Source organism: Nylanderia fulva, unplaced genomic scaffold (assembly GCF_048542155.1).
Source record: "Nylanderia fulva isolate GAGA-0341 unplaced genomic scaffold, ASM4854215v1 Scaffold22, whole genome shotgun sequence".
NCBI lineage: Eukaryota > Metazoa > Arthropoda > Insecta > Hymenoptera > Formicidae > Nylanderia > Nylanderia fulva.
Genome location: NW_028190285.1, coordinates 1,702,506 through 1,717,842, shown reverse-complemented (window position 1 = coordinate 1,717,842; position 15,337 = coordinate 1,702,506). Strand labels below are relative to the sequence as shown.

Here is a 15,337-nt window from a genome sequence, read left to right as displayed (position 1 = left end):
TTCTCTGACCAATTTGGAGACGATTTTTCCTTAGCAAAAATGTTGAGAAGTCAATTTTCGAGTTATGAGCGATGAAAAAACGTTTTGGAGTTAAAAGTCTAACATAATTACATTCAGTTAATTTCAGGTAGAGTTTATACTATAATAAAATTTTAATTTGCAAAGTTGTAAAAATCGATGACCTTTTTCGACATTTTCGCTGAGGAAAAATCGTTCCCAAATTGACCAAAGAATCCATTTGTAATCGTTGGTCCGTTAGTTACCGGACACCCTGTATATACGTATATCGCACGGTTCGATTTTTCGCGAAACGAGATCGTGCATAACTATCCCGGCTTTCGAGCGTCCGTCTTAATTGAAAATTCAAACGTCGTTCGCGGTTGTCTCGATTTAAGCCGGCCTCGGCGGAGAGGATAATCCGATCGATCTTTGGCGAGCACGCGCGACCTTTGACCTTATCGATGACCACAACGACGCGAAATGCGCACCGACAACGGCGCAAGAACGCCTGTCAATCTAAGCGAAATTTCCATTCATCTTTTACGACGATCAATGTCGCGGCGTTAATCGGAGAGATATTCGACCTCGTTTCAGCATCGTCGCGTTATTTCGCGCATTTTTTATTAGCGAGCTTGAGAAAAAATTGTACGATTTTGTAAAGGAAGAAGTCGATCGGGTGTGAATCGACGGCGATGTTTGATATCATCTTATCAACTTTCCGTCGATATCGCATTGCTGCAACGACGGCGGCAAGCGAAGTTCACTAATGAAAATTTCAAGCTGCCGCGCTATTCCTGCTCGCTTTCAGACAGCCCTCCCCATCCGCGTTTTTAACGAACTCGCATATGTATGTATTTCTGCGCAGCCGGATTGACATGAATTTTTAATATAACGCGAATTTCAAACACACGTATATAACTCTCCGCGATCTAATTAAATGAGAGATTAGTTTTGCAAAAATGCACAATTTTTTTGTTAAATAATATAGAACGATTTATTTTTAAATACCATCAGCGCATTTAAATTCGAGATAGTTAAAAGCCTTAATAATATATCCGCTCTAATTAAATTGCGGAGCAAAATTATTTCAACCAGGGAAAATCAATTGAACACATCAAATATATATGTTCTTTTCGCATTTAATAATAAAGAAGATATGTTTGTTCTCCTTTATAAAATGAATTGACGAGGTCTCTATCGATGTTCTGGTTAAATTAGAAAAACGTTGGCCAATATACAGAGACCGAATAGCGCTATCTAAATACTGTCGATACTCGAATCGATTCCAATTTGAAATCCCTTATCGTCCTACGGGAAGTTTATCGAAACCGAATGGAGCCGGTTCATCTTTTCGCGATTGCTCGTAACGCGCCATTAGCTTCAACAACGTCCCTCTCTCTCTCTCTCTCTCCCTCTGTTATTTGTTATTGCGACGATCGGCCCCACGTGGCTTAGAGATCTGCTAAAGCACAGTGGATCTTGCTTACGCCGCATCTGAGAGTAGACGCGAAAGGACGAGGACGATGACGAGAAGGACGACGAGGAGAAGGCCAAAGAGAGCCGGAGCGAAGGATGGCGACCGCGACACAAGTGGAGCCAGAGGGATGAGGAGTATACCTATAGATAATCGAATTTACGGAGGGAAATTGGCGAGGGAAGGAGATGGGATGCTCGAGTGCGAGGGAACCCGGAAAGATGGAAGCCTCTGCGAACCCTCAAACTCTCTCTCTCTCTCGCTCTGGCTCTCAGCTATCTTCCTCCCTTTTTCTCTCTCTCTCCATCTTCGCTTCGTCTTCTATCCTCTCCCGCCCATCATCCTGTTCTCTTCTCTTTCCATTCTCTTATCCCTATCTCCAGATTCTCCGGCCTCTCCTCTCTGCTCTCTTCCGCCGACTAAATCAACTCGCGGAAGAGATAGCTAGGAGAAGAGGATGAGGGAGTCGGCGCAGAAGAAGAGGGCGATTGGAGAAGGACGACGAGAGATAGAGAGAGAGAGAGATGATGCGAGCGGTTGATGAACACAAGCATGGAATACTCAGTGACGTCGACGTATACGTAAATGCGGAATATTTGATGGGCTGTCAGAAGCAGTCTCTGTAATCAGCGGTCGGTTTGTTTGCGCTACCCATACAGCTCTCCCGACGTCTATATATCTCCGGACTATCTTCGTTCATCCCCCTGCACGCGTGCTACGCGCATAGAGCCGCCAATCGGCACACGCACGCGTGTACACGCGTGTACGCGAGAGCCGCATCGCTCTAGCCGCATCGATTCTACAAATTTCACGTGCGTGCGATCAAAGTTCCGTCGATATGTTCTGCCGGCGACGTTTGAAATTTTCATTCTACATTATAGGGCGAATGAGAAGGAAGAATGAATCATCAAACTCGTATATAAGGTAAACACTTTTTCACCCTGTTGATATATATATATTTTCATTTTGTTAATTATCTGACGTTTTCAAGTCAATAATTAGTAATAAATCATAGGGTCGCAAACCCCGATAATATAGATTGCTATTTTTAAATAAATATAATTGTCTTCACAATTAATTGTCGATCGCCAGTGATAAAATTTTCACAAATAATAAGATGCAATTTAATTCGATCAAAAACTGGCTATTCAATTATTGAAAATAAGTACACACTACGTTTCGACCCACATTGTGGTCTAGCCTTTTCAAGTGCTAGAATTCTAATGTGGGTCGAAACGTAGTGCGTACTTATTTTCAATAAATGAATAGCCAGTTTTTGGTCGAATTAAATTGCATCTTATTATTTGTTAAAATATAATTGTGTTATAACTTCTAGCTCTATATTTTTTACTCTCGAAATAAATGTATATTGTACGGAAGACTCCGATTCACGCGATGGAACTGTAATTTTATTTTCTATTTTGCTTTCATAAATAAAAACTGTAACCATCCTTGCTGCAGTTGATAGGTCAGAAAGTGGGTCGTTTACCTTTACGAGAATAGAATAAATTAGGGATTCTTGATCGATCTCCCTCTCGCTCGGTTCGTCGCTCGTTGATCCGTAACTATTTAAGTGTATCTCGCCGCACCGTGCGACACTGCAACGTGTGTTTCCGCTCGACGCAAGTTTGATTACCGCGCGATCCTCTATACGGTGCTCGCGGCATCAATGATGGAACCAAACTAGTTGCTAATCGCGTAATCCGCTGTAATAACACACCTCCCCTCCCACGCAACAAGTTTCGAGAGCCACTCGTCGCTTTTCTCTTCCCGCAGCAGCATCGACGCGTTGTATCGACGTGAAACGAGGATCCTCTCTCGATGTCGGCTTCGTTATACATATATATACACATATATATATATATATAACCCCCGCGATATCTCATCCATCTCACGCGGATATATAAATATACATCCGATCCAAAAACGAGAGCGAGAGAGGGAAAAGGATTCTTCGAGGCGGAGAAATCGGCCAGGTTAACGTGCAATATTTAATACGCGCGGAGGAAGAAGCTTCTTATTCGCGTTCGTGTGCCCTCTGTTTTTCTTAGTTCGGGTTTATCTTTCTCCTCTGAGAGGTTCTCCGAGTCTCTTGTTCCAAGTCCGCGTGTCAATGAACTCTCGAGGCGTCCTCGCGAGGAACTCATATCGCGCGGAATATTCCGGCCGGATCTATGTTTAAAATTAGCATTAATATAAGGAAAACAGAGAGACACGGCGTACAGCCGTGTCTAGTATAGTTAGAATGAGTCCCGTCCACATGTTCCTCTGTTTGCACAAAGATTCCAATTTCCTCGTCACGACTGTTGGCCGCAGTTTCATTCAGCTCGGGCGCTATTAAATCGCCCGCGCGCGCGCGCGCGCGTTGATTTCACGACGAATGCGAGTGCGTTATTATTTTAGATGATGAGTTTTATTCTGATCTTTCGCGCGCTAAACACAATATACACATGTTTCGTTCTAAAATTAAAGCAAAATATATTCTATTATAAATATAAATTCCCATATGCGAGATTACATTTCTCGTGTTTAATTTTTCCCCTGCAAAATAGTGTCAACACGATAAGAGAGAAATTCGTTATACAAGTATATAAATTATGGTATAAAGGGAGCGATTTTCGCTTTCCTCTAAAAAGAGTCAATTAAAAAAGACTATATATATTCTTTTATAACGAAATTTAACTTCCTCTCGTTCGTTTATACACTTTATACTCCCGCGTGTAAAATCGGAAACGGAATTGAAATGATCCGGCCGGTGTGTGTTTCGCAAGTCCTAATATTGAATCGTCAATATTTATCGCGTGCGTCGCGGTCAGTTCGTATTATTAACTGTTCCGCTCTCGCATCGAACCGTCGTTGGTGTATAAACGAAATTCGTGATCGCGATACACGTGATTTTCGTATTCGCCATATAATCGCGAGAAGCGAAAACGTCTTGTTCATCTTTCGCATCGCTTTTAATCCACCCGCATTCGTTGCATTCCATAACGTTTTGCATGCAGATTATACTGTACTAACAATATGGTACGGCGGAAAATAAACGCCTCTGCTTACGATTTAATTGCGTATCTGGGCAGAAATAAGGGTAGAGAAACAAGATGCGAGTGTACGACGAGAAAAATACATTTTAATTCCAATTATGGGCATTTTATATAAAATTACGAAATTGACATAATATACGACAAGATAACTACTAGATTAACTTGTATTAATGTGTGTGCAGATGCCATGCGTACACATACAAGAGATCGTGTCCATGCACCAATATGCTTTGTTAATAATTAAATTGTTAAATTAATTAATCGTTATGTGAAATTATTAAATTTAGAATATATTTAATGAAATTAAATATGGATTAATTAACCCCATAATGTAATATTAGCAAATCTATTAAAACGAATCAATAATGATCCGTAATTTACCGTATTAATATTTCTATTTAGAAATTTTTTATCGTTTACTCCGCTCAAGTTCTGATATTCAAGTATTACATTATTCTAGATCATTTGACAAAGATGACACTTTTTTTTTTCAGATAACAGCAAACACCGTTCGTATAATATATCAATGAATACGAGTGCAAGTTGAAAGTATTGGAAAAAAAACTGACCTGTTAATCGGGGTGGGATTCGCGTGGGCCACGCAAGGGATGACGACGGTGTCCTTGAGACGGGCCGACATGTAAACGAGCTTCTCGTTGATTATAGGCGGCATGGAGCCCCGAATTTCTGCAAAATAGAAACACACGCGCGTAAATTTCATTATAGTGTAAAATCGGAGATTAAATCGAGGGAACGTCGCTCGGGCTTCCAGCATCGCTCCGAACTCGTTTGTTTGAGAATCGATTCCTGGGGGCTAGTATCCCTCCGCCACACGATACCGGGAAAATATGTTCATAAATCGTTGCTGTCTACGGAGAGAAAAGAAAAAGAAACGAGGGGAATCGGAACGGAAGAGAAGGAAAGGAAAAACACAGGACTTTTATACGCACGCGTTTCCAGGGCGCGACGTTTAATGGGGAGTTATGGTCGCGAGATAACGCCACGTCTTACGACACGGCGGAAGCGGAAGCGCGTTAGATAACGACGATATATCTCTCTCTCTCTCCGTGCGAGAATTTGAAATTACGTCACACGCTATCAAAACTGTCGGCGAAATTATGTTCCGCTCGAACGGCAACGTCCGGCAGGAACCTTCCGGCGACGCAAGACTCCTTCCGCATTAGCATAATTTCGCGATATATACCTTTTGTTCCAAAAGCGAGTCGATGTACCGAAACAAATTAAAACGCATAATTTTATAAAGAAATTTCCATACAACACGAGAGCGCGCGCGCGCGCGCTTGTCTCGGAGTCGCGTGTATAATATAGCGCGACTTAACAAAATAAAGATTAAATTGTGTGTATTCTCGTTTAAATTGAGTTTGCATGGCGTGCAGTTATAATATTCTTCTTCGCGAACACCGACGCGGAACCGTTACATAAATCGTCGGTACGTTCCTAATTTGCGCCCAACATACTTTCGCACGGTTAATTCCGCCGTCGCTCGAAAATTCAAATTTTCTCACGCGCGGGATGAATTTATAATTAAACAGATCTATATCCGGGGAGGCGAGAGAGAGAGAGAGATCGAGCGTATTTGTCAACGCAAGAGTGAAGACGCGCCGTTAATTGCGTATCACGCGCGGCCGCGCGCGATTATTCCATTTGTCCGATTACAAATGTAGGCATTTTTATTTTCGCGTCGCGCGCAAACTGTTAAAATCGCGCCACTCAATCTGCCTGGCGCATACCTGCGGTAGAAACGCAGCGGTGTGGAGTTTATTGATTCGTCCATAGATACTCAAGTGCCCACCTCTCTTCGGCACGTGTGTTATTTCGCGATCAAATGATGTGTGGACAGCGACGCATACGTGCTGTTACATTTAACGGGGAATTAATGCGCTGGATTACAGCGGGATACGAATACTCGGGCGCTTATACATATCTCTCGCACGTCACGACAAAAATATTTATCGTTTACGTGAGATATACGTTTATCTCGTATACGTCATACGCATAGTCGGCATATACATATATATATATATACAAGCCCCGTCGTTTGATTTCGCGATATGATTAAATTTAATAGCGAACGTTAATACAATACTGCGCGTCGGTGTTAATTAATTAATATTATACGTATACAATTTCTCGTGTAAAATACACGTTCTTTCCGAATGACGAGTCTCGAATCGCCCAGGAAAAATTTCAATTTACAAACAAACAAAAAAAAAAGAAAAAAACGTACAGTCAATACAATTGCGGGACGAGAGCCAGAGGGAAATGAGTAGAAATCGCATTCTCGATTATATGGCATTTTCGAATTTCAAATCTGAAATCTGACGATCCCTCTACAGAAGAGCGGACGCGCCAATAAAATTCAAGCATCGAAATCCGCAATAAATCAAACAGGCATAACGTAACGTCCACTCCATGGCGTTCATATAGCACCGCGAATCCTACACCACCGTCAAAATTGTTTTACGCGATCGCGCCTCCGATCTGATATCTTTCCAGCATATATGAGACACAATGGACGTTAACTTTGTTCGAAATTCGGCTCTGGTCCATCCTCCCGGGATTTATACACGCGGCAGCAGATAATGCGCCGAAAAGTTTCCTCATTACTCCGTAAAACTACTGTACATCGAGAGGTTTTGGTTAATTTAGAAGGATATGCGCCAGTTTTCCAAGCCAGGGTGGAGAACGATCAAGTTTTCTATCCGTCCCTTCCCTTCTCGAACTTCATTATTAAGTTATTAACTACCTAAGTGCGCTTAGCATAAATTTCTATCTTATGCGAGTGGAGGGAGAGTCCTCGTGGCAGAGGGCAATGGGCGGATCCCCGTGTAACAGCTTTATTACGAGTGCACGAGCGAACGCGTACGTTTCTGGAAAATTGAAACCCGTGAATTTTTCAACGTCCGCCGAGATATTCTTGCCCGGGCACGTCGGATCGGTTTTTCTTGCCTGATTATGCGGCGGCACACAAACGGGGATCTCTCACCCCCTCATCCCCCACCCCGCGAGATACCACAAGAATAATGTGTCGAGATTCGTGTAATAAAAATGCCGGCTCTTGATCGTCATTGTATCGTTATATGAATTTTGTGAGAGAATTTTGTTTGATTATTAGACAAAAAAAATTCGATTATTTTATCGACGAGATTATATGAATGCGCGACGATATTGAGAAATGATTGGCTTCGTTGTAGAATATCGAAGGAATCCCTCGCAGCTGTCGCGGAGAAATGAAAGTGTGATTAAACTTAAAAACTTTTTAAATCAATCGCTCTCACTTCCATCCATTCGCTTGTTCGCTTGTTCGCCCGACTCGCTTTAGACAAATATTTATCCTGCCCGCGTGTACATATACATATCGCCGCCGGGCTTTCACCGAATATCGTTTATTCGGCAACCTGTCAAATGATACGCGAGGTAATTAACCTACGATCGAATAACGGCGATAATTAATTGACGTTCGTTGGGAATATTTGTGTGATTAGGAATATGCTAAAGCAGGGCGTGCGTGCAGCTTCCAAACATCGTAGTACTTGGTTAAATCGTGTCATATTGTCCAACTAATTTCCAAATGGGGGCCTCTTTCAATAACACGAGTTTATTTAATATCGATATTATGAAGCTCGCCAAAATTCACAATAATGGTATTAATTAATTGGTATTATATTCTCTGTGTATACAAGAGGCATTACAAAACGATTTTACCAATCCATTATGGAGAATTTTATTTGAAAAATATACGCGTGAAAAGTAAGGAACGTATGAAATCACGATGACTACGTGTGTTCGCTTGAAATCTACAAGAAACTTTAAATAAGTCTCGCACGTCCCCCGAAATTCGCGATATCACGAGAGATTCTCCCAGTTTGAAAGTTTGCAAACTCTCTCTCTCTCTCACTCTTTCCCGGAGTTTTGAAAATTTAGAACATTGTCTATAGGGAGAGGGTGAAAAACGGGGGAGAAGAAAGTCGGCGAGAGGAGATTTTACAATGAGGATACTCTCCGCTAAAGGAGCGCGCGATATCAATATTTCATTACAAACGCTATTTCTGTATTTACTTTTCGCATAGCATACATTAAACATCAATTTTAATCGTACATTAAATAATAACAAATGAACCAAGTACTTTTATAACAACTTTGCAAGACAACTACCGTATCGTTATATCGAACGTATTATTTTTAATAACTAAAAAAATAGTACATCGAATAAATAACGATCAATGTGTATTTATAACAGCCTGAAAAAACTACGATGTTATTCGACTACGATCGATCGTTATCTCTCGCGATAGGACTCTACTCAAGAAATGAAAGGTAAACCGTCTTTCCTTTGGCGTTCGTGCGGATATATACGATTAGAGTTCCACTTAATTTCGAACGCGATATGATATCCTAAGAGAGGAGAGAAAGCCCATTACTCCCAGACCGCTTTGGAATAACTTCCAGTCCTCGCTTTTCGCGCGTTTATCCAACCCTCCTTATAATTTACACAACGCTATACCGTCATCACTTCCTTAGCCGTTATCTAATTAAGCATCGACCGCTGTCGAAGTAGTCGGTCGGACAGTTTTGCGCAGTTAAACCGTGCTGTTTTTACCTTCCTTCCCTTCGTTATCGCGAGGATCCGAGTTAATGTGCTGGATGCGATAGGGAAATAAATTACGCAAACGTCAAAAAAAAAAAAGAAAAAAAAACAACGATGTCTTCTGAAATTAATTATCCACTCTGTTCGATTCCTAACAATCTCTGATTTAATCAGATATTAATTAATTAAATACCAAAGATGTCGATAAATGGCTAACAAATTATTCAAACAAATATTCTTGATATTAAAAACGATTTGCACACATTTTGAATACTCTTATATAAAAAAAAATTCAATGACGCGAATGTGTTCGATTGGATTCTCGATGCGCGGGGACAAATTTTCCCTTTTCATCGTTCTTCTTTGGTTGCTTTCACTCCGAATGAAAAAAAAAAAATGAGAAGTATAATTGCTGCGGTATCGATCGAATTGGGTGCAGGTAAAGTAAACATTTAATTAAACTCTACCATACGTCCGATATACGTTCAGCTCGAGGCGGAACCGGAATTTACCGTTCGACAAGCACAACGGATATCCTGTGTGTCCGAGCTCTTCTCTCTATTTACGTTTTTCGAAAAATTTAATAATTGTCGGAACAAACTCGTCTTTGTGCTTGAAACACGATGGATATACAATCCAATATATAGAATACCGATTCCCTTTTCCCTCGATTTTACATCAACTGACTAATCAACTCTCGAATCAAGATTGTTCCAAACAAGGGTAATGAGATCGCGCATAGGTATATAGCGATGTGAATAACGAATATCTAAACTTTCAACACACATTGTATTTTAATAATAATTTTCATCGAGGAGTTTGCAGACGATTTTTCAATGGGAAAACTATAGAAGCGTCTATTATTTTCAAATAATCAGCGATAGGAAATAAAAGTTTCCCGACAGAGCTACGCTCTAAGGGAGAAATTAATTAAAAATAACGAATAACAAAAACTTATATTCTATAGTTTTTTTCACAAATGGACCTTGATAAAATTTTAATATTAAATTTGCATCTATTATCCTCGAATAATTAACGACGAGAAGATAAAGAGCTCCCGACGAATTAAGGGAAGAGAAACTAATTGAAAATAAAAAAATAACATAAAAATTGTATCCTTTTAACTTCAAATAGACTTAATAAAATTTTTATTTTATATTCGAGGCAAATCTTCCATTTAATTAGTTTTCGATTATAATCGTATTTTTACATATCGAGATTTTAAAAGACTGTAAAAAGAAAACGTGAAGCTACAAATTGATCGAAGAACCTGTCCTTAGAAAACACAACACAGCGGGAGATCCTGTCGTGTATACGTATATATACAGGAAGAAAAATCTGTGACGTACTCACCAGTCAGTTGCAGCCGTCCTACATTGCTGCTGACGACGGTTTCCTGAGTTAACCGGTGATGCGTCCTGCATCGATAAGTCATCTGCGCGTCGCTTCGCGTAATATTGATTATCATCAACTCTCCGCTCGGCAGCATATGATATTTGCCATCTATAACAACACGCGCGCATCGGGTTTGAATTACGTTTCTATCAACATGGAAATCTAAATTGATCGGAAGGAAATTACATGTTTATATGAGCGCGCACATCAATGACGTCATATAATACACAACTACTATTTTCCAATAATGTAATTGTATCATTAATTCTCGATAATATACCCAATATTTGTATACATAAAAGGTTCTGTTTAATTTTCAAGTAATTCTCTCTCTCTCTCTCTGATACACAACATGCACACATATACGTGTACGTATTATATATGTGTATATTTTTTATTCTATATATATATATATATATTGTATTTATATTTATATTCTACTTAGCATAATTGTATATATAATTGTAGTTAAATGTAGAATAATCATTAGTATAACTGAACGTAATTAACATACATAATGCCTATTAACATGCAGATGTAAATATTGTATTTCTCGTTACTTACCGCCCATTGTGGAGGGGTAAATATTGAAAACTGGTTCTTGCAGCCAAGACGTGACCGTGACGTGGTCGCGAACAAAACTGGGCACGTTGCAGCGCATAAGTACATTGTTGCCGAGGAAGCCGCTGGGACTCTGCACTTCCGGATCGTAACGCTGGTTTACCACTGCAACGCGTATAACGATAAGTTGCACTCTCGTTTTGACCATACACCATGATTTTCAGAGTTGTAAGAAGCGTAAAGCGCGTGTGTGTGTGAGTTAACAACGTTACAACTGTACAAGGGTGTTACGACTTGCTTTGATACCAGGTCTCTACCGACAAGAAACGAAAACCATACAACGCGATATCGTGTTGTTTGCTTCGAACCTACATTTGATACCACTTCTAATTGAAGAGCTTTCATAAATGCAAGCATAATGCATACACGGACACATGCGTAATTTTATACTCCTCTCTCTCTCTCTATCTATATATATATACATCTCTCTTGCATATACATATGTACTTAATGATCTGTTTAGTAACGCAGTTTAGTAACGCTGGTAAACACGCGTTACATTCACTGCGCATATTCACATGTTGATGTTGAATTTATATCATCAGTTAATAAAATGAATTACAAATAGCTTTTTCGTTAATTTACTAGAAATTTAATAATTCTCTGCAAAATAACCAAATACAAGGAATAAACAGTGGTAAAATATTAAAGTAGCGAAACGATTACGATTATGCAAACTCATTATGCAATTTTTTGTAATTATTTTTTCACAAAATAAATCACAGAATAAAACCGAGTGTTTTTCCGCATATATACGCAATGTTATTATAATTCAATCTTACATTACGAGCGATTTTAAAGAGAGAAATAATTGTGGAAAAATAGCGTGTGCGTTTGTTTTGAAAAGCATCATCGCGTTATCCTCCGCATCTAATCACCGTCATTTCTACGCGAGGCGTTGACGCCAACGAAAGGGCTGACGAAGCTTGATGGGAACGCGGTAACACAATACGGTCAAAGTAGAAAATCCCAAAAGGCGGCGTCTTATCCAAAATCTCATGTCGCGAGATCCGCCCCTGACCTGGCAGCCCACGTAAGTTGATGGGCTCGGCTGAAAGGTTGGTAAGGGCATGTCTGAGAGAGGGATGGAATAAGGTTGTAAAGAACGTGGAAGGCAGCCAGGCAGGAATCTAGAAGGGAGAAGGAGAGAAAAAGATAGAGCGAGATATGGAGAGAGAAAGAGGGATAGAAAAGCAGCAGCCAGGGAATCGCTGTGGTGTGGTGGTGCGTTGCGAGGCTCTGCCTCCGCAACCCGTTTCGAGAGTCAGCGGAGCGAGGCACTCAGACTTCAGAATGGGGTAAAAACTCAGTGAGTTTGCCCGTACTCCATCCACCTCCTCTCTCTCTCTCCCTCCCTTTCTCGTTACGTTTCCCTCGTCAGCCGTCTCTCCCTTTTCTGGTTTCTCTTCGCGTATCGCTCGGTTCGCCTTCTCTCTCTTTCTCGGTTACGTGGCAACCAAGCCGAACATAAACTCGGCAGACATCTCGTGGCAGGTAATATTTACAAACCATGAAACGAGCAGAGAGAAGAGATAACGGGGGAGGGTATATACGGGAGACAGGAGAGAAAGAGCCGGCGAGAGAATCAAAGAGCGAGAGGAAGATGCCGCGCGCAAAAGCAACGCGTCGACTGGCTCTCCATCAGGGCGCGCATCTATCCTCTCAGAGAATCATCCGCTAGAAATGAGTAGCTCGGCCCGAAAACCACGCTTTTTCAACAAGTCGGATTTTATGCAAAACTACCAAAGAACCTCTCTCGTGGCGACATAATTATCCAACAAGGTATATCTACGACTGACGTAGAGTAGCGGGAGATTTTAGGGTCGAGAGCGCGGAAAATATTATTACATATATATAGATATAAATGTGTGCATGTTCATATATATTTACAGAAAATCAGGAATGTATAATAAACTCTGACGGAATATATATATATATATATAATGAAAATAATTACACGTTACACATATAAAAAAAATCATAAACTTTTAAAAATTATGAATTAACGTTCCTAAAATATACTTGAAGTTTTAGTCGGAGGGGCTCACAGTAAAATGTACTATTAAAAAAATAATATTCGAGCGCGTAAAAAAAATGTATAAAAAGAAGACAAGGTCGGCGCGTCTAATACATACGTATTATCTTCAGAGGATATAAGCCGTTAAATTGAGATACGACGCGGGGGAAAAAAAAAAATGCGACTATCCGCAGCGTAAAAGTGAGCAAGACTCGGGACCCTGTTTTTATAAAAGAGTCCCGCGTGCGGTCGTTAAACTTCCTCATTTTCTCGGTACAAGGCGACACGCCGTATACGCGAGAGGCAACGTTTACTTCCAGGGTGTCGACACGTACATATATACTTGCACATCGAACGAACGGAACAACGACTGCGAAATCTTGACGAGTTCGCGTTTCTCTTGTTTGTTCGCCGAAATAAATAACGAGCAAAAATCGTTCCGACCGAATGTTCACCACCGTGTGTGCACCGATGTCGAATACGAGCAAACAGAAAACGCGAACAGCCGCGGGACGGTATTCGTTATTCGTGCTCGTTGTTCGACTCCTCTCAGAGTACATATACATATATGTAGATATGTACGTACATGTATATACCGAGAGAAAGAGAGAGAGAGCATGTGATAAAATAATACATCGCCCCGAGAGACGAGTCCGAGCTTGAACATTCTTGCAAACGATGCTCTGGCGATGCTTATTTTCTGCCACATCTCCCGTCATCTTTTATACCGTCTATCTTCGTATGGGACTGTCGTTTGGAACGATCGATGAAACGCGAAATGACTAACGACTTGTTTATATCACAATTTAGTGGACAAATACTGAATAATGGAAGTCATTTTCTGTGGATGTAGATATAATAGTTTCATTGAATCAGATGCATCGAGCAAAAAGGATACGAGAATATTGTGGGCTTTGGATGAAATAATCGATAAATTTCTAACTAGGAAAATTGAATGAATTTATATTGTTTTGCACCGAGTTCTGGAAACTACTATCTTTACCAAGACGAAAGTAAGCCCGATATACTTTATTCCCATTTTGAACAAAGTATCGCGGTGACACGTAGCGATCGTCGAGGGGGTGAAAAACGAAAAGAGCGACATTTCCGAGGGTAACCAGCCACATGTTCGAGCGATTGCGTACGCAATCATATCCATTTTGTTTCCAAGAATGGAGCGTGCGCGCCCGAACAGAAAGATTTTTCTCGAAGACGGAAGAAGGAGTCGTTGAAGTCGAGGGTAGCGAGAAAGCATAGTACGAGGTAAGGTTCTTCCTTCGCGGAAAAGAGAGAGAGAAAGAGAGAGGGAGATGAAACCGTGAAGGAGATGGGCAAAAAGAAAATGGCTGAGGCGGAGACTAGGAGCTGACGCGGCGAAGGCACCAGGCATGAATCTGAAAAGGTATGGGCTGCGTTCACGCGACGATGATTTACGGGCGTATTAGGTCGATAAGATATCTTCCGGTTCGTTGACCCGACGGAAGCTCTATTTTTAAGGCGCCTCGCGCACCGCGGCCTCCTTTTACTCCATTTTATCCGTACCTTCTTTCTCTCTTGCCGTCTTCTACCTCGATACTCCTGTAGACGCTCGTAGTTTCGGTAAGGTATCGCGTCGTCGAGCAAAAGAAATCCGTAGACGGATCTCCTTTCGCTAACGCGATTTCAGTGACTAAGTGCCTCGGTTGCCCGATTACGCTTGTAAGACATAAATTCTCATTGCAAAGTGAATAAATATTGTGCAAAGATTTTTGGGGATAGAGGTTCTCTTCCGTATAAAATTTATTAAATAAGATAAAACTAGGGAATAGTAAAAATCTTAGTCTCTTATCCAACGAAATCAAATCTAGCTATTTCCAACTGGGAAGAAAATCTCGTTATTTAAATCATCAACCTTGATCTGGCACGATCATTTATTTAACTTCCAACGGATATAAAATTCAACATGGGACGTTTGGACTTGAACTTCGTTTGAACCTCGTAGTTAAATATGCGAAAAGTGAATTTTTGTAATAACGTAAGATCCTACGGAAGAAAGAATGAATTATTGAAACCGATAAAATAAGAAACTTTTAATAATTTTGAACATTCGAATGGTCCAAAGAGAATTCCATCTTCTCCGCAAAAATGTCCTCTATATATTTTCTTTAAGTGCAATATTAAGAACCGCGGTCTCCAACCGC

General features: G+C 40.6%; 1 protein-coding gene across 6 annotated transcripts in view; it reads right to left on the bottom strand.

Annotated features, from left to right (window-relative positions):
- The window catches only part of LOC114932677 (cell adhesion molecule Dscam2), an 83,932-nt gene that overhangs the window by 41,487 nt on the left and 27,108 nt on the right, over nucleotides 1-15,337 (bottom strand). For all 6 annotated transcript variants that reach the window (XM_085482800.1, XM_085482801.1, XM_085482802.1 and 3 more), the window contains 3 exons: nucleotides 11,084-11,245; nucleotides 10,478-10,627; nucleotides 5,085-5,202 (listed from right to left, as the gene is read on the bottom strand). In XM_085482800.1, coding sequence (XP_085338926.1) covers nucleotides 5,085-5,202; nucleotides 10,478-10,627; nucleotides 11,084-11,245 — 430 coding nt within the window. The remainder of the gene's footprint in view (nucleotides 1-5,084; nucleotides 5,203-10,477; nucleotides 10,628-11,083; nucleotides 11,246-15,337) is intronic.